Source organism: Lagopus leucura, unplaced genomic scaffold, assembly GCF_019238085.1.
Source record: "Lagopus leucura isolate 7727_CA_CO unplaced genomic scaffold, USGS_WTPT01 Super-Scaffold_100021, whole genome shotgun sequence".
Taxonomy (NCBI): domain Eukaryota; kingdom Metazoa; phylum Chordata; class Aves; order Galliformes; family Phasianidae; genus Lagopus; species Lagopus leucura.
In genome coordinates this window covers 5,846,625-5,866,368 of record NW_024962274.1, presented here as the reverse complement: position 1 = coordinate 5,866,368, position 19,744 = coordinate 5,846,625, and the positions used below count along the sequence as shown (strand labels likewise).

Below are 19,744 nucleotides of genomic sequence, written 5' to 3'. Positions count from 1 at the left end.
AATCGAAACTCCAGAGCAAGACAGAAACCTGAAAATCTTAAGACTTTTTTTCAGAATATGCCTTTAGGTTATTTATTTTAATAAATTATTTCATACATTAAATTTCATTCTGGCCATCTGGCATACCTGCAGTTATTTTAGTGGTGACCATTTGTTATGTATGATGAGATGTTGCAAGGAGATCGACAAAATGAACTACAGAGCATCAAGAGAGCACACAATGGCCATGTAAAATGGGCTCATTTTTCGCTAGGGCAAAAGTATTAGAGATAGGACTCTACTGTATAAGAGAGGAAGAACAGCCTTTTGGATTGCAAAACACTGTCACCTCTGCACATATGTATGTGTGGATCCCACACTTTTTAAAATGCGCCAGATCACTTCTGCTTGAGGACACAGGCATTAATTTTCCTCTCAAAGAAAGGTTTTAAAAAGTGCTGTTGAATTTAAGCAAGCAGTCTGATAGGTGCTATTATTTGAAACATATCAGTGTTCTTCACCACAACATAAAGATGCTAAAGGATCCATTTCCAAGTGTGTTTGTGCAAGGACAAATTTTTAAAACACTTTAAAGTAATAGCTCAAGCCAGGTGGTTAAGTTGTATTGATCCAAAAGGCTTGGCACCCTGCAGAAGATTACACACCAATTTTCTTCTCTGCAATGAAAATAAGAGACTAAAATAAGCGTTATAATTTAAAGATTTTGCTGGAGAATTTATTTTTAATTCAGATAAAAATATGTTCTTTCCATTCATATTAAAAGCTAAATCTTCTTCTTTATTGTCCATAACATTTTATTGGAGAAATAGCAGTTTTGCTAATAAACTTCTTCCTCCTTTTATAAACAATTAAATGAAAAGCTAACCTAGCAATATCCTGCGAAAGAGAGTTGCTTTTATGCTGCATCATTAAAGTGCTAAGCAAAACAGAAGTCACACAGCAAATCAAGTTATTCACAAGCTTTTTTAAAAAATGATTTAAACAATACATTACAATATAATAAACAATACAATAAACAAACACCATCTGTCTGACTTTGCTTTGCTATTTTTCTGAAGCATGTCCCATCACTGCAGTTCAGCACCAGGCACGTCTAGGCAGAAAAGCAGTCCGTTCAACATTTTATCACAGAAGTTGATGAGAAGCTGACTCTTTGTCAGCACCGACAAAGCAATATCGTAATAATCACGAGCACACAGACATTTGCTTACTGCATGCTACTGCAAGTATACCTATAGCAGCCTACAAGATAAACTGGAAGCTGTGCAGAACTGCAGCAGGCACCTGTGGATGTGAGGCTCACAGTGCCTTTGGTCATGAAGTGTAGAAGCACTCCCTTAATGAGCAGGTAAATGAATCCAGTGCCAGAGTAAACTAACAGAGTATGTAAGAAACAGATGTGTATGGTGACTGAAAAAATTCTAAATATCTCAGCATTGGAAGAACAAAGATGTTAATACTTTTATTATGTTGGTTTTGCTTTTGCCCAGTCTGAATAGCAGATTGCATTTCCAGAATAAATGTTTCCAATTAGAGGATGATTGTGAGTTTGGATAAATAAGATGCAAGTAACAAATTATAGAATATTTGTGACAGAGTTGCTGTAGAAGCTGAAAACGTCCTTCAATACCCTTTAAAAAGGGCTTTTCTATTTTTTCAGTGCATTATTTTCTCAAGAGAGATACAATACTGGCAGATTAGTAAATCTTACGGACTTGCAACAAACTTGAATAAAAGAAATTATACATGTTCCTGTAGGTGTTCCCAGATGTAGGGCATTGTTTCCTGTAAGAGAAAATAGCACAATGTTGGGTGTATCAGATTCCTCCCAAATATACAGCAAGCAGCACTTTCAGTTCACTGTAACCTACTCATAACCAGCAGAACTTCGGTCTGAAACACCCATACGCAGACTGACAGTGCATCACAGCACTCGTCTCTCTTTTTCAGACTCATAAAAATGCATTCAATCTGATTTCAAGTTATTTTTTGCAATAATTCACCAGAAATAATAGGTGTGCAGTTGTAATGAGACGAAGTTTTGCAACTAGCTGTTTTCTTATACTCTAGTACAAAGAGAATGAATTAAAAGCAATAATGATGAGATGTTTTGTAAATATGATAATAGTTTATCAGGAATAGCTCGTTAACTTCAAAGAACACTGGGACAAATAGTGTGAAGTTGTAACTACACTGATGTGAAAGGCAGACTTTCCATGAATTACCACGCTTACACTCTGATCCCTTTGTCAACATCTCTTATTTAAAAAGATGATCAATTTTCACTTCTTCCACTTCCTATTTCTTTTGCAAATTTCAACCTCATTCCTAGCATTCCACTTTACAGAATAGATATTTGGGTTGCAGATATTAAAAAAACCTGCTATCCAGAGAATATAGAATGCCTTTAATGACATGCTTTTGTTGTTGTTGTTTTTCTTTAAGTTCCTGAATTTGGGAGAAAAAAAACTTTTTAGTTCTCACATCATCAAATGAAGCATTTTTCTTGCAAACAGTTGGGCAGAGACCAACAGTCCACCTGATCTTTACTACTGGTTACTTTTGTCACAGTAGATTGCACTGTTTGTTTGTTTTTTGTTTTTTACATTAGTTGATCAAAGCATTTTTTAATTAAAAAAAAAAAGAAAAAAAAATAGATCAAAAAATCAGTACATTATTTCCAACATTAAGTTCTTTTCAATCTTGTCTACACTACTTTAATACTGTTTTTATAATTAGTTACCTTAAGTAACACACAACCAATAGAATTTCCAAAAATGCTTAATCTTTGACATAAACATCATATCCAGGAAGATTTGGAAGAGAAATCTGCAGTGTCAAACTGGGTAACAAAGTTGGAGACAACCCACGAGGAAGTGACTCAGGTGAGTTGTAGGCAGAAGATGAAAATGTTACATTACTCTCTCAGACGGTGCCCTTTTTTCTCTTACAGTTCTAATTAACTTTTTTTTTTTTTAAAGGTCAAAGAGAATTGAACGGAATTTACCAATTAACAGATGAGTCCCTAAAAAAGAAATGAAATTGTTTGAACAAAAAAAGATTGAAAAAAAGGTATGTAAAGGAAATACATGGAAGCACTGCTATGCTTGCAGCACCCTACAGTACCTTGAGGCCCTTCTGATTTTCTTTCCTAAGTATCATCGACTTAAGTGCATGCTAAATTACTGATGTTTGTTTTATAAAATCACCATTTTGTACGATTTACATCCAAGAAGAGAACTTTATTGGATGAGAATTAGTGATGGAACGTAAGCCGAATATTTCAATACAGTTATGAAGAAAATCCATAGGATAGTATTTTCTCTTTTCTACAATAAATACCGATGGGTCACAAATACTTTTAAAATTTTAAAAATCTGATTTCAGGTACATTTTTGTATTCCATTTTTTTTCTGCTGAAGTGTTTTAATAAAAGGAAATTATTCTGGGGAAAGTTATAACTAGGCTAAGGCCACATAAAATAATCTAGCCCAGAAAAATGACAACGTATCTCACTGTGAGATTGTATCATGGAGGAGAGTCACAACACTTCAGAACTAGAAGATAGATATGCACATGAAATGTTTTATTTTCATTTTCTATCATGAGCACTATAGGCAATTCATCCATTTGCAAAAAATTTAAATAAGATTTACAAAAATTGAAATGCAGTTTATCTGCCCTTTACTAAACACTCAGATGTGCCCATTCATGAACGAATCACTGTCAGTAGAGACTCCCTGCTGTTCTGCATACGCATCTGTGATTAATGTTCTTTATGTAAGTTAAACAACATCACAATGACTAGAAAAATCTACAAGAAAATCAGAAGCAAAGGTTAAGAAATAACAAAAAGTGGGTAGAAGTAAAATAAGAGGCCTGAGAAAACTTGTACTGCCTGAGGTAAAAACGTACGGATGTTCTTGCTTGTGAACTGAATTTGGCTTTATACCCATCAAGGAAAAGGTGTCTTTTTAACTTGCATACAGTTAACAACTCAAAGTAAAAACCCTTGTGACAGAAGGACACCTACACAAGGGAAAGTAGGACAAGGCAAACTGTATGAAAGAATAAGACAATATTCAGTGTAGGTGTTTACATCAATAAAGTACTTTGTATAGCCCAGCTGAACTTTCACTGAGCAACTTGGGCCCTCTATCTGCCACCTTATTGACCAAGATAGACATTAACCTTCATGACCAGTGTAGGAAACTCATAATGTATCCTGTCTTCAGCAAGCTTTTACTTATTTTCACCATATATTAACTACCACAAAGCAAAAGCAATTTTTTTTTCCTAAGAAAAACAAACAAGGAGATTTTTAATATAAATTAACTCAAAACTAAGCCATAAAATAAAAACTAAAATTAAACACATTGTAAGGAAGGAAGTAACAATAAAAATATAAAGAACTAGAAAATTATTTGAAGGAATAACTATCACTAAAAGAAACCACTCCTGCTGGTAATTAAATGATTACATTAACAACCCTCATGTAATACCTTTGCGAAGAGACAACTCAAAAGATAGAAATCATAGCACTACTTCTACATTTGGTTTTCTCTCTGCATTGGATATAAATTCAGCCCAATATTTCTGCATCAGGATGCTTTTTATTTTACATTTATCAGCACGATAAGTTCATTTTAAGATGTAAAGAAGTTCAGGATCACAATGAAGGCTGGTACTGCAATCATTTTGGCTTCATGTCATTGGTACAATAAACTATAAACCCAGAAAGCTCACTTTAATTAAATCTATTACGTCTAGCATAAAGAATGCATTTAAATCAGTATTGTTTGCCATGCACTAAAAAACAACATGCCAGCCTATTTTCATTCTGTGACTTCCACAAAGATACTTAACATTTAACTGCCCAAGAAAACATACAGCATACTTAACGTGTCATATTTACAAAGACAAAACTTGAAGACTAACTTGGTGCAAATAAATGCTGTCAGAAGACCAGATCTATTGCATTTCTTATTGTATATAGGCTTAAGCTTCCTCACAACATATCTCATGACATAGTATTTGACAGAAACTTAACTTGAACATTTGGACTTACTTGAGCTTTTACTAAAACTTCATAGATGATTAAAATAGAACACCAAAAATACCTTCCGTCATCTGAAACTGGCAGGCAAAAATCACCATCTCAATTTAAACTGAACCATGCCACCTGTGTAGGAATTCAGTGCGACTCACATCTACTGTGAATGAATTAACATCTAAAACATGGTCAAGTCTATCTTGTCTATCTAGTCTGTCAGGCTATCAAGTCTGAATTTTTCAGCAGTACATAAATTTAGAGAATTACCTCTTTGTTTCTCTGAATGTTGGGTAAGGTACCAAGTGTCACCTAAAGGTGATAAACAGAGTCATCTTGTTACTCACCAATAAAGTAGTTGTTTCCTAATGCAAGCATTTCTTCAGAAAGTACAAGTCCACCCAGTGCCTGGAGAAGAGTGACACTTCTGCCATCGATGAGCGAACACTGCTTAAATCCAGCAGTTGTCACCTTCCATAGTAGGATAAGCGAAGCAGTAGCATCTTGTCTTATTCTAAGAAAATAAACGACAAGAATATTTACATACAGTGGGGGAAATTGGTCTTAAAGTACATCAGAACAAAAAGCTTATTATCAGAGAAGGAATACTTAAATCTGGTGAACATGGAATCATGAAAAGGTCTGAAGATTTTCATCACTTCCACCAAATTTAAAATATTTTTAACAGTAACATCTGTATAATGGTATACCTAAGCAGATTTAATCATACAGAGTCTCAATTTCTCATACTGAAGGACAGCAACTTAGAGTCCAATAACAGTTTTATATAAAACACTACCCAACAGTGGCCTTGTTCACTATTTGTATTTATGTCTTTTTAAATAGTAGCTCTACAGCTAGAATGCTATCATTTTCTGCAACCGAAACACATCCAACCCTCCTACCTACTGAAGAACGTTCAACATTCATTCAATACAGGGGATGCTGGTAGAAATCCTCTTTCGTTTGCTACACCAGATCGAAGGTTTGGAACTGTTTATTCTTGTAAATCAAATGAGTTGTGTAATGCTCTCAAGGTCACTGAGTTCATGGTGCCTTCCTGAATATTGACGGGTTGAATAAGCATATACAATGCTTATGCACTGTCAGATCCACTAGGGAGCACTATATCTATATTGGTGTTGCTTTCCTCTTAGGATACTTTTTTCCACTAATTTCAATAAAGAAAAAATAAAAACCTATCTATAGTGTTTCTGGCAAGATCCCAAAAAATTTGCATTAATTTCACCTAAACGGATCACCATTGAGTATGTCCAATCCTCCCAAAGTTCAATCATAACTCGTAACCATCCTACTGCTGAAACACTGCTAATTCTGTCTTACTGAAAAGAAGCCCCACATACAAGGGGTAGACACTCTGTTGCGCAATTTATTCTGCTAAAAGTGTCTCAATTCTACAAAAGCACAGTGTGGTGTCTCCCTTTTTTATTAATGTATATAAAAATATTTTATATACATATACATCCATTTATTTATTTATTTTACAAGAAATGTAAAGTTTTCTCATTATACTTGACATGAGTTGATAAAATACTGTGACCATATCAGATAAGTAAATTTTTGTCAGTATTTTGGGTCAACTTTAACATAAAACCCCATCACTACTCCCAGAGCTCAATGTCTCATTTTCAGTAACAACTTCTGTTAATATGACAGCAACCATTTAGGTCACCCACAACAATCAAAAGAAAAGAAAATCACTGAACGGAATTTTTTTTGTTGTTTATGTATTCAGTCATTGAACCAGAAATGTTATTCATGGTCTTCAACAAAGGAAATACAATGGAATGAAGATAGATATCAGCTTGCATTAATCAGCCAAAATAAAAAGCTACTAAAGGTAGATAGTATGAAAATGACAAAAAGCAACACTGTGCACTCCACAAGCTCATTTATAATGAGGACATTCCATCACGGGTCTTAAATACAGCCATAGAATCTACAAATGTCAGCTTATTCTTGATTTAAAAAAACAAACACACACATTCACAGATCTGCTCCCTACTTAAGCTTCTCATGAATGAGATCGATTCAAAGTCCCGTGGGAAGCATAGGACAGCTCCCACGTTTAACAGTTACAGCTTCAAACTGTCTGCAGCTTGTCTGCTTGCAGCAGTTTGTTTTTTTCCAGTGAGCAAGGCCTTTTTTAACTGAAAGCTGGCATTCTGAAAGATGACAGTATGAGAAAAGTAGGCTATTTTGGGAAAATGTGAGCCTAAAATTGCAGTAAAGCTGTGAGCCAGAGAACTGTGTTGGCAGATTTTTATGTGAAAACGAGTTTTCAATAGGAAATGCCTCATACCAGCTGACAGAATCAGATCTTTCTAGGAAGCCAGGTTCTGTTAATTAAAAGTTACAAAGCAACCCTTTTATTGAAAAACTATCAGTTTGAACATGTTTAACAGAGTAAATTCCAATTTTTTAAAATTGGAATTGGTTTGCAAGACATTCACATCAAAGATTTCAGCTGATTGACAACACCCAAAGCAATATTCCAGAAATTAAATATAAATATAAAGGATAAAATAAGTGTAATTATTTAATCAATAACTACTTTCCACCAACAAGTGAATCTTATACTAAAGGGAAAAAAAAGTGTTCACTGCACGGAGGAGAAAGGAAACATCACATCTTTTCAAAACTGACATCTTCAGAATATTTGCCCTGATTCCTAGTGCATTCAGAGTCGGCTTACATGCTTACATCTTCTGAAACATGAAGTATGTGGGAGAAGTTACACCAAGCAAAGAGCTGTCACAGCAGCGCTAGATACATGAAGGCTTTCTGAAGTTATTTCATGTACTTTTAACCATTTGACAAACCTGTGTATCTGAAAAGCAGTTTTCTAAAATACCCAGGCAAATTAAAAGAAAAATGCTTTTATATTCCATAAGAAATATTTTTACTTTATTGATGTATTCTGTGGAACTTCAAAGGAGACAAGACGGCCTCCAGCAGAGGTATTGGAACTGGCATTTCCACAAGCCACATCTGGAAGTATCTGAAAATAAAATTAGTTTTATTTAATACTGAAGCACAAAATACAACAAAAGATGATTTTTTTTAATAGCACTAATAATACAGTAATCATCTTTTAATAATGGATCAAAACACTTACTGAAGTATTTATGCTGTCGTTAAACAATATGAAAATTCATATAAACATCCTTTCCTAACAAAACTTCCCTGCACATGGTCATGCATGGACTTCTAAAGGTATCGTCCTTTAAAAGTGACCATATAATTTGAAAAGATGGATGGGCTTCTAGTCTTGTGAGTTACTAACTAAAGCTCTAAGATTTGCCACTTCCATAAATGTTGCATCACTAGCAAGAGATTTTTGAGGATTTATAACAGCAGTCACTGTTATTGTCTTTTTACTATATGGAAATCTGTTGGGTGTTTTTTTTTTTTTTCAAACTCAGATTACTTTTAAACATATTCTCTGCATTGCTCAAACAAGGCCTAAAACTACTCTTTCCAAGCACAAGTTGTTTCAACTAATGAAATGTTTTCCAATGGAGAAAAATGACAAACACAGCTGAGAGCTAGGAACTGATTTGCCTAGTCTCTGATAATCAGCTGGTATGGAAATTGTGAACTAGAGCAAGAAACAATACAGAATGCCATACAACAAAGAATCATAGAATGGCTTGGGATGGATGGGACCTTAGCAATCATCTAGTTCCAACCTCACCATCGTTGGCTGGTTGCTTCCCTTCAGATCAGACTGCCCAGGGCCCACCCAACCTGGCCTTGAACACCCCCACACACATGAAGGCATGGGGCCTTCATAACCTCTCTGCGCAGCCTGCACCATGGCCTCATACACTCCGAATAAAGAATTTCTTCGTAATATCTAACCTTGTCTCCCCTCCTTTAATTTAAAACCGTTCCCCCTTGTCCTATCAATACCAGGTCATATAAGAAGTCAGTCTCTCCAGTTGATAAGCTCCCTTCAGTACTGAAGGCTGCAATGAGGTCTCCCCACAGCTTTCTCATCTCCAGGCTGAACAACACGAGCTCCCTCAGTCTGTCTTCATAGCAGAGGTGGCTTCCTCTGGACCCTCTCCAACAGATCCACATCATTGTAGAATAATAATTTATTAGGGTAGTTTGAAAACCATTACTATTTTCAATGACATCTTCATTTCATATAAGTAGTAATTTATATGGCATAATTTTTTTTTCCTATCGCTTACATTAACATTATCTGTAGTTTTTATTAAGTAGTTCATCAACAGCTTACCTATGAAATATCACTCTAGTGAAAAAAAAAAAAATCAATGTCACCTTAAAATTAAGGTTAAGCAGATTTTGCAACATTATTATTTCAATCATCTGGAATGTGTGTGCAACCTTTTCATGTTAGCCATACTGACAAAGTGAAAACAGATGCCTGACACACTGCCATGAATTAATCATTCATTACTGAAAAATCAGAATCGAACTTCTAATTTTATTTATAATTCACATGTTAAATGCTACCATGGAATATCTGTGAAAATACAAAAACCAAAAGTCCAGAATATGATACAAAAAATAACTGTTAAGGGACTCAGAGTTGACTTTGACTCAGACAAGAAAAATTCTCTGTATTCACATCTCCCCAAAAATGTGCATGATTACTCAACTCATTTCTTCATTGCTGAATTATCTTGCACGTATAATATGTATGCAGTTTATGAAAATAAACATGTAACTTATGAAAATAAAATTAAATGCAATTTTTTTTAAGAAACTCACCAAAAAGAAAAAAGATAATATACCTATTAAAACTGGAAGTCAAAATTATTAAGCTAATGTTCAAAACTTGATGAAATTAAAATGAGTTTGGCTAACACTCTTTTTATATACTTTCCCACATTCATAATATTTTTTTCTTTGAGAATCTGTATGTCTCAGTGTATCGAAGTCTTTATTCTCATACTCTTACAGTGCATGTAACAACATATTCAGTGTTAGAATATATTTTCAGAATGTTTTGTATCTACTACCTTAGATCACAAGCAGGAAAACAAAAATAATTTACGCATCTCCCTTACCTTACTATTCTATATTAGAAGCTTGGAAGTAAACAGTATACAACTCTTGGAAACTTAAGGGAAAAAAAGCTCATGAAGCAAGAGTGGCTGCATAACGAGCAATTAACCCTGTGAAAATCCGCAATAGTTCAAAAAAACTTTCAAAGCATTCAGAAGTAAGGACTGTTCAGCATAAAAAACACAAGTAGGAAATATTCTTTGGTAACCAAGAAAAGTGAAAAACAAAATGCATGTTTGACTCCTCTGATAAGATGATTTGTAATGTTTGATTTCCTTCTCCAAGAAGGAACACCATTTATAACTGGCCTTGATTTCATGGACTAAGAACCTCCTAAAATATTTATCTAAACCAGTAGGATGTGAAATAACAGAATTTCACAGCAGCTGAAACTTCACTTTTTTTCTATTACAAAAAATGGTACTTGGATCAGACAAAACATACAAGAAGAAACAGCAGCATCCATGAGGAACAGAAATGGTGCCAGCACTACCCTATTTGAGACAAATACTACAGAGACAAAAATGACAGCTCTGACATCTAATTTAGCAAATAAATCACATAGCTTTTCCATAGCTCTGGGAAGCTTGTATAAAGATTTTTAAGCATGTGTCTCTCCTTTCTGAAGAGAACTCCTAAGAACTGAAAGACTGAAAAATGAGGACAAAGAAGACAAGTACATTACAATAATACAGGGCAGTCAGAAGATGAAAACAACCTGTGGGTCTCACTCTAAGAAAAAAAAAAGAAAAACAGTAGGAAATTTAAAACAGAACTCAGGAAAACATAATGAAATTATTTTCAAAATGTAAAATAAAGAGTCCGTGATAAACCCTGCCTTACTATTCCAATTGCTCTTTAAATTTAAAAGTGAAATGGCTAAAGTCAAAAACACAAACAGTGTCAAACACTTAAAGTCATTTAAAAATAATCTGTGGGAAAAAAAAAAAAATCATATGTTGGCAATGAGATCAAAGTCTTCCAAAATTCCCCTGCTGCACTCAGTAGCACAGAACCTTTAAGCCAGCAAGGAAGTTCCTCAGGGAACAAACCACAGATACAATACAAATGATGCAGCTATTTTAAAAATAGTTGCTAAAGAAAACAAAATTTTGATGCACCTGCCAGAGCCTGAGGCATGCTTAGCAGCTGCTTACAAAGATAATCTCACACATCAGCACAGACTATTCTGAAGATTTTATGCTCCTCAACATATTACTTAGAGTTTGGGAATTTTTGAACTGTTGACTTGAAATACAGTATTCCTCTTTTTGTATTATATTCTGTAAATTTGTATCTAAATTACATTACTGGTGGATTTCTTTTAAACAGAGAACTTAATACATAAAATCTATATTTTTGTTTCAAAGATACTAACAGCATTAACATCTTGAGTCTTTCTATGACAAAAAGAAGAGAATCATTTGAGAAAACAAGAGTGAAATCTCCTGAAGAGGATCTGTCCCCACAACTTCCAGCTGGAATTTAAAAAAAAAAACAGTGACTTGGCTGGAAGATTACTTAACCAAGCCAGAACATCAGTGTTGATGAGACTGAAAAGAATATCAGCTGCAGTACCTAGGAAGAGTTAAACAGACTCTGCTTTTCCATATTAGATCTTTTCTGAAAATATTACACAGTGTGAATTGTGCAGATATTCTTCTGCCATATACACCAATATATAGAAATACATACACCATTCTACAAGTCCTGTAACACAGACAGATCCCAGGGAAGTATTTTTGCATGTGTGCTTTTATTACCTTGGTAGATTAAGCATATTAGCCTTCAGCTTGATGAGGCTAAGAAACACAGAGACTCTAAGTCTACATTTATGCTAGAATACATATATGCTGTCTAGCACTACTGAAAGTAGTTCTCTGAAGATATTTGTTGAAATGAAGTTTCCTTGCACATTTCTTGGATGGCTGACCACACAGACAGTTGTATTTCTACAAAGCCTTAAGCACACTGACAGGCTAATCCTCAACAGTGCAAAATACAGTCACAATGCTACAGCATTATGAGTCCATTTGTTTGATATCATAACCCTTCAAGTTTAAAGGATTGCAAAAATACTTTACTTCTTACAAAACACTCCATACCTTCCTCCGATATAATAGTCTGGAAGCGGAATCGCCAAATTCCCATTAGCCTCAGCAATTCTTCACTACTCTACTAACAAGATATTAATGAATGTTTCTGAATACTAACAAACACTTCCAAACACTGGAACATTTTGGCCTGGTACACTGAGGACTCTTCAACCGTGGATATATTCAAGCCTTGACTGAACACTTCTCAGCAACCTGTTCTAGCTGCCTTGCTTTGAGCAAGAGAGATGGACTGGACAATCTCCAGAGTTCTCTTGCAAGGTCTTCTAGGCTGTGATTCTGTGAGAAAAAAAAATCACCTCATAAGGCAGTTGGTTGCTATCTCTTTCTTGTAATTGCCACTGCCATTTCAGTGACACCACAGCACATACAGAACTCCATTCCAACATACTAGGAGTGATTTTTTTTTTAATAGAAACATACCCAAACGTTACTCAAATAAGCAAACTCATGCACACACTAGTATACTTTTAAGTTACACTTTCCTCCTCTGTGATCTCTGATGGTTCTCTGTTTTTCTGTCTCTGAAACCTTTCTCCAGTTTTCTCTCCTAATGCGTGAACAAGGAAATCTGCATAGCCATGAAGCCAAAGCAAAGCTGGGAAGATTGGTCAGGAATTAAACAGAATACATGAATGCACACATTTGACTGAAACTAAATAAAAGAGATGAATATAATCTTATAGAAAAGTCAAGACTCTTTGGGGGCTGGAACTAGATTATCTTTAAGGACCCTTCCAACCTAAGTCATTCTAAGAAGTAGTACTTAAAAGGAAAGAAAAAAAAGGTAAGGTCTGTGCTTAAAATTTTAAACAGATTTGAAAAGACATTAGGTTAATAGAGTAAGAAAACTGGTCCTTTGAGAAAAATAAGACTGCACTCGGGTGGCCTCCCATGAAAGTTCACATGGTCATTAAGAAAGATGGCCTTCCCTCTTCAGTAGCACAGAAACAGAGGAGATGAATGAGGTATGAAGAATGCTCTCACAAATGTTTTTTGAAATCTTCTTCCAAATGATTGCATATTAACTTTAAATTCAATAAAGTAAGTTTCAGAAATTACAGTTTTGCCCTTTCTAAACATATAATGAAATTTCTATCAAGATAAGGCCTGCACAATTTCTTCTTTTCTTTGATTCTTTAATTTCTTTAACGGTGATGAGAAGTATCTTTTATTTTCTAAAAAATCTAAAACATTTGTCAGCTTTCTTTATGCAAGAGAAAAATACTACAGAGAATTTAAAACAGGTATGATGTTGACTAAAAGATCCAGAACTGCTGTCTGCAGAGAATTACAAAGAGAAGTCACAGGAAAAGAAAACCCAATGCAATAGCATGTGAAATGGGAGATCAGTTACTATCTTCTTTTAGTCAAAATGCCAATCAATAAGCCATGATCATTCTGGCACAGAAATCCCATTCAGGACAGATTTGTAAAAGAAAAGCAGTCCCCTTATCCAGCTGCATGGAAAAACTACTGCTTCTAAAAAGCTGGTATCATTTAGTTTAAACCCCACAAGTATATTTGCCTCTACCCTCGAGAGTTTCATAGGGGACGATGCTTGAAAGGAAACCAGAACAGAAAGAAAATGAAGGCTTACATCTAACATATCTCAGCAGTGGGAGAGGAAAGCAGAAGTGTTTAGAGTAGGAGTGCCTCTCTAAAGAGCACCAAGGGAAGGCTGACAGACTGAGTCCAAAAACAGTATCAAACGAAGAAGCCTTGCCAGCTATTGTAGCACTGAAATTTAACACAGGGAAGTCTGCACATCTATCCAAAAAATTCCATCAGAGGCATTTTTTGAGTACAGCTCAGCTCATCCGACCTAAAGTGGTTTGAGTAGTCAGCAGTCACACTGCCAGCAGGATCTACTAACCAAAGATTCTGATACGGCAATCCTCCAGTAACACCAATAAATTTTTTTATTCATGCCACAGGTTACTACTATTAATATTGCATCAAGTGGTAGATGCTTATCTAGCTTAGTAGGTTATCTTACACTCTCAGAAAAATGACCAGGCTAATCATGTTAACCAGATGCCTTCTTGTCTCAAGCTGACCACCAAAATGAGGGGCCACATTCATAAAATCTTCCAATAAATCATTCAATCAATATTATTTCCTTGAATGGTCATTTTTACACCATAGTGTGTGAAGCTGCTCTGAATAATACAGATAAGCATCATGGAAACAAGCTCATCAAGCAAAAAAATCCACATCAACAGATCTTGAAGTGAAGATTACAAGCTCAGGTCATTGGAGAGGATGCTACGATGTAAACTGAGCCAAAGTCTGTCAGGTCAGTCAGAGGAACTTCTTCTCCATGTATTTTTGCATCAAAACAATGATGCACCCATAGGCTATTTCAACAGCAACAAAAAAAATGGATGATCTTTTAGCAACAGGGAATGCACTCAAGATTCAAAGGTCTCCCTTTCAAGGAGAATTATTCCTTAAGCATATCCATCTGTTGCAGTACATGAGCACTCTCTCTTAGAAGCTTCCACCTGGACCAGCCACACTAATTTAAAAGACATATAGTGTACTGACTAAAAACCCATATAAAACAAGGTTTGTCCACATTGCAAAGAGAATTACAAGTTTATTGTAGCTCTAATCACTAGTTCCAAAGCCCAGAATCATAGCAATAGCATTAAAGTATAAATAAAAGGTTAGTGTAGGACTCCTGTGGTTAGCATTCTAATTCCTGGCCATGTATCTGGCAAATCACTCTACTGCTCTGTGCTTCAGTATCTCCATGTACAAAATGTGAATAACACTACTGATTTCCTTTGTAAAACAATTTGAGAGCTATTAAGAGAAAGTAATATATAGGAGTAAGGCACTGCTATTGTAACAGTTGATTTTTACGCAGAAACCTTTGTTGAATCTATTATTTCATTAGAATTAATGAGATCATTCTTTTTTTTCCTATTATTCTATCTTTTTTACACTGTAATACAAAAGATCATTGGACTGGGGAAGTTTCGACTGCTAGTTTTATCTGCCTTGCAAGTGGAACAATTAATTTAGTTGCCCAAAGCAGGAAAAAAAGATCTCTCTTTTGACACCTGAGCACAAAGATAAATCCTTGTTATTTTTCAGAAATCATCAGTCTAATATTTTTCTCTTAATGGTCTGTGTTTATAGACCTTAGCCTGTTTATCAGGAAAAGACTAATTTGTTATAGTAAGATCAGTGAGAGAAACGTTACAGTATCCAAAGACATCTGCATGTTGTCTTCTGGTGCAAGTCTTACTGGGAACATCTGGTCAAATACACACTGCCAAGTATGTCCCTAGCAAAAAAAATGTCCAACTGCCAATATATGTCATGCCTCTCTTAGATTAATTTTTCTCAGGAGTTCCCAAAACTTCCTGAAAGAGCTTCCATGGAAAATTCATCCTTGGAAGACCGAGAGAGCACTCATATGATGAGATTCTGGCAAAATTTCTCTCTAAGTAGACAGACAAAAGAGTCTGGCAAGCTCTGGTTCACTTGTGGTATCAGATAAAAGTGAAAACCAGGCCAACCTGAAAAGCTGACAATCAAACAAACAAACAAAAAAACCAAACACCAAAAAGCAATAGCATCTCCTAATCCCAAGATCAAAAGAGTAGATTTTTGCAATAAAAAACTAAAGTTATTTCATTTTATTTTATTTTTGCTTATAAGAGAGTGTAAGTAAGGAATGAGCTTGGCAAAGCCTCTAAAGCTACGAGGAAATGTAGTATTTTCCTGCTTAACACTGAACTTTTTACTCTTAAGACTTCCACCAAAGAGGCTTTGAAATACAGACCCTTGGGCATACCAGCTCTCCCTTTGGTTTAATATAAGAGCAGAGACAACGTCTTGAATTAGCAACTGGAATGTTTCTTCTGAAGAAGTATCTCTCCCTTCCAAAGAACAGATCACCATACTATGTGAAAAATACTGTGAAAAACACAAGACCCATTATAACAAATTAAAAACATACAAACACAAGTAATTTCTGTGATATTTTCGTGTAATGGCTACTAGCATTACTAATGCATTTGTGATTGATAAGCTGTATGTATTTCTCAGGTAAGAGAAGACATAGACAAGTGAATTTCAATTATTAAAACACCCAATTCTCACAGACTGTGAAGAATCTGTTTGAAAAGCTTACAGAATCTACCTGAAACACAAACCAGGCAGAAATGTTTATACAATACCAGATCACAGATTGAGGAACACACACGAGGCAAGGCAGGCGCACCAGGAAGGACGTGCCCTTAATTGATCAGGACATTGAAAGCACCCAAGCAGAGATTACATTGCATTCAAACTAATAAAAACAGATTGTTGTTTGTTCCTGCTTCAGTGCTTTCTCTCCAGTCTTCACCATCAGTGCCTGAGATATACTCTACTGTAAAATAGATATGGGTAAAGGTATTTCAAAAAATAAAGCTTGTTTCTCCAGATATTGCCTACCAGAACTCTCACTGAAACAGGGTACAGCCCTGTAACTACTTATATATAGATTTCCCTAAATTTACTTTATATATGACTGGAATGAAACATTCTCGTTTTGAAGAAATACCCAATGCAGTGTTTGTGAAAGGCCACCCTTAACCTCATTACCTTTAATAAATACTTTTTTTGTGTGTGCTTAATTTTACCATCAAATTAACTCAGGGCAGAAACCGTATCTTCAGCTCACTAATGCAGAGAGCCCTGACATCATGCACAAGTGACAATCCAACCATGACAACACTTAGAGGCAATTTTCTCTGTGCTTTTATTTAAACAGAATATTCTCACCTCGATTTCATCCCATTTCAGGTCCACAACTTTCTGTCCCGCCCTTGGCTGCCACGTAGGTAGTGTCACTGTTGCTCGTGAGTGAGGCAGAATGACGTCAGGCTCCAGCGTGGAGGTGACAGGCCTGCTTTGTCGAGGAGATGATGCCTCTGCCTGCTCGGGGAGCGGAGGGCTGTGCCGAGAGTGCTCGCAGTTTGCTCCTTCATAGCCATCACTGCAGGCACAGAGGTAGCCATCCCCACTGCTGCTGCAGTTACCATGGTGACAGGGGTTGCTGGCACAAGGGTCTGAAATGAACTGAGGAAAAAAACCATCATGTAGGTCAATCTCTGCATATAAAGGATTTCTTTATGAGCTTTAGAAACGCCGTAAAACAAGATTCTTTCCCCCTTCTGTATTTACCTTCCAAGCATATATAATAACCAAGCTCATCTTTGATACAGCTTCAAAGAAGCAAATTCAAAGGATTAAAGAAGAATATTAACTGATCTATATTCATCGCTGCTCTCAGAATACTCCTGCAAAACTCACTGTTAACACATCCAAGCAACATGACAAACATGAAGTAGAAGCATGGCTACCACTCACAATCTGTAATTTTCAAAACAATCTTTGGAGTAATCTGACCAGGGAAAACACCAAAACCTACAAATGTGAAGCAGTAACAGCAGTGGGAATAGGACACAGAGCTCACACAGGTCACCGTGTCAGGAAGTAGCTGTGCATTGTCAGAGCAAAGTACATCATGTAATCCTATTTGTGGACATAAATTCAATTTTACAACAGCGGGGCCTTTTGCCTGTACTTCATTTAGTGGGTAGCAGTTTCAGAATCTAACTCATTCTGGTGCTGAAAGCTTTGTAACAGGAACTACTGGGGGGAAGCTTCTTTTTAAGGCAGCATTTGTAATAGATTAGAACAAGACAGAGCTCAGCGATGTGAGAAAAATCCTGCTCTACACTCGCCTGCTCTGCTCTGACTCCAGCCTTAGATATATCCACAGCTAGCTTGCACTCCATTTCTTAGGTCATCATTGACTTGAAGGCTATATGCCTCTTCACTCCTCCATGCTGGTTCTTGCCTCTACAACTCACAGAGCACATCTACAGACCACTCCCAAGTTCCACCTGATGAGCTCAGCCTCCTGGGGCAGGACAGACCCTCCATTTCTGGTCACCCTCACAGCGCACACTCTGACATTTAGCACTGCTTTTTGCCAACACATCAGTGTTTTTGTTTGCCCTGGAAATAGCCTCCCGATTGCACCTATGAAATTTCTGCCTTAGTCACAGCTACATCACACTGCTGACTCACTGTCATCACTTAAGCAACTAATACAGACAGGCAGTTCCCTTGATTTGTCCTCACAGTGATAATCAATCCACCACTGCAAACGGACATCATTTGTCTCAACATGCAAATTTCAACCAAGTGTCCCAGCTCCCAAAGCTAGCCAATATCCTGCACAATATTCCACTCTTTCCCTGATTAAGCAATGCTGCTTCTTACGTTATTTCTCACTACAGCATCACAGTTAACGATAGTTTTAACAAATGTTTAAATAAATAAGAACTACATAAGCTGTATATATCTTTAATGGTATAATTGCCATCCCTCTAGAAATAACCAGGAGTAACTTCACTACTAGCAAAACATATCAGGCACTTAAAGTCCATAATTTCAGAATCTTTGGGGACAAAGTGATTACTGGGTCTACACTTGGAACTTTCCCTTCCCATCTGTTCAAAGCCTTGGTACCAGGGGCACCAAATCCTAATATTAACTCTTCCTTTTCTAACACTGTGCTTTTCATGACCTTGGCTGGAACTTTTCCTTTTAATGGAATTTTTGTGTATTCTAGCCTCTGTAATATCTTTTGAACAGCAGAGGAAGCATTATTATGGATATTTTGGAATTTTGGTCAATTTTGGAAACAGTTAATTATGTCAGATTTTTTGCTGACTGACGCAGAAGAGTTAGAGGCCACACAAGAAAATCTAAATATATCTAATATATCTAAATACTGTTTAAAATATACAGTATGCTCATTTATCTTGCCATTCAGTTGTAGCTATGGATGTTATTTACTTTGTATGGGGACACATCTCATACATATTAGGTGATACACTAGACATCAGGCACAAGCTCTGACTCTTCTTCACTTTTAAAAACAAAGTGTATATTGAATTTCTATATACTTCACATATCAAGAACCAATACCATCTTCCTGCTTGGCTTCAATAAAATATGGAAAGAGCAAAGTCCAGCCATTAATTAGGGATTCAGCTAATTGTTCAAACCTGTTTTACACACTGACTGCTAATCTGTTAACAAGGCCAAGCTGCCACAAGATCAAGAATCAAAGTGTGGATTTTTATGACCAGCTTGGCTTATCTCCTTAAAGCTTCTTTCTCCTTCAAATCAACAGAATAAGTAAATTCTTAGAGAAGACCTTCTCGATCAGCAAAATCATAGCTATATATGACAGAAAAGAAGGAAAGGGGAAAAGGATTTCAGGAAGGAATGAAACCCAGTTCTGTTGTACAGTTCATCAGCTATATTTTAAGCTTGCTCTCGCTTCCAAGCAGCAGAAATTTTCACAACAGTTTCCTATTAAGACTGCTGAAGAAAAAATTGTTTCAAGGTAAAGAAGGCCAAAATGAGCTGCTGAACACTATGCAAAGTCTTTCTCCCACCTGCAACTCTCCTCTTAGATGTGTTAGCACAAAAC

At 36.0% G+C, this 19,744-nt stretch overlaps 1 protein-coding gene across 1 annotated transcript in view; it reads right to left on the bottom strand.

The window, feature by feature from the left end:
- DNER (delta/notch like EGF repeat containing) overlaps positions 1-19,744 on the bottom strand; it is a 106,062-nt gene that overhangs the window by 47,924 nt on the left and 38,394 nt on the right. Inside the window, exons 2-4 of the mRNA XM_042878492.1 lie at positions 17,014-17,310; positions 7,978-8,072; positions 5,398-5,564 (exon numbers count right to left, since the gene is read on the bottom strand). Coding sequence (XP_042734426.1) covers positions 5,398-5,564; positions 7,978-8,072; positions 17,014-17,310 — 559 coding nt within the window. The remainder of the gene's footprint in view (positions 1-5,397; positions 5,565-7,977; positions 8,073-17,013; positions 17,311-19,744) is intronic.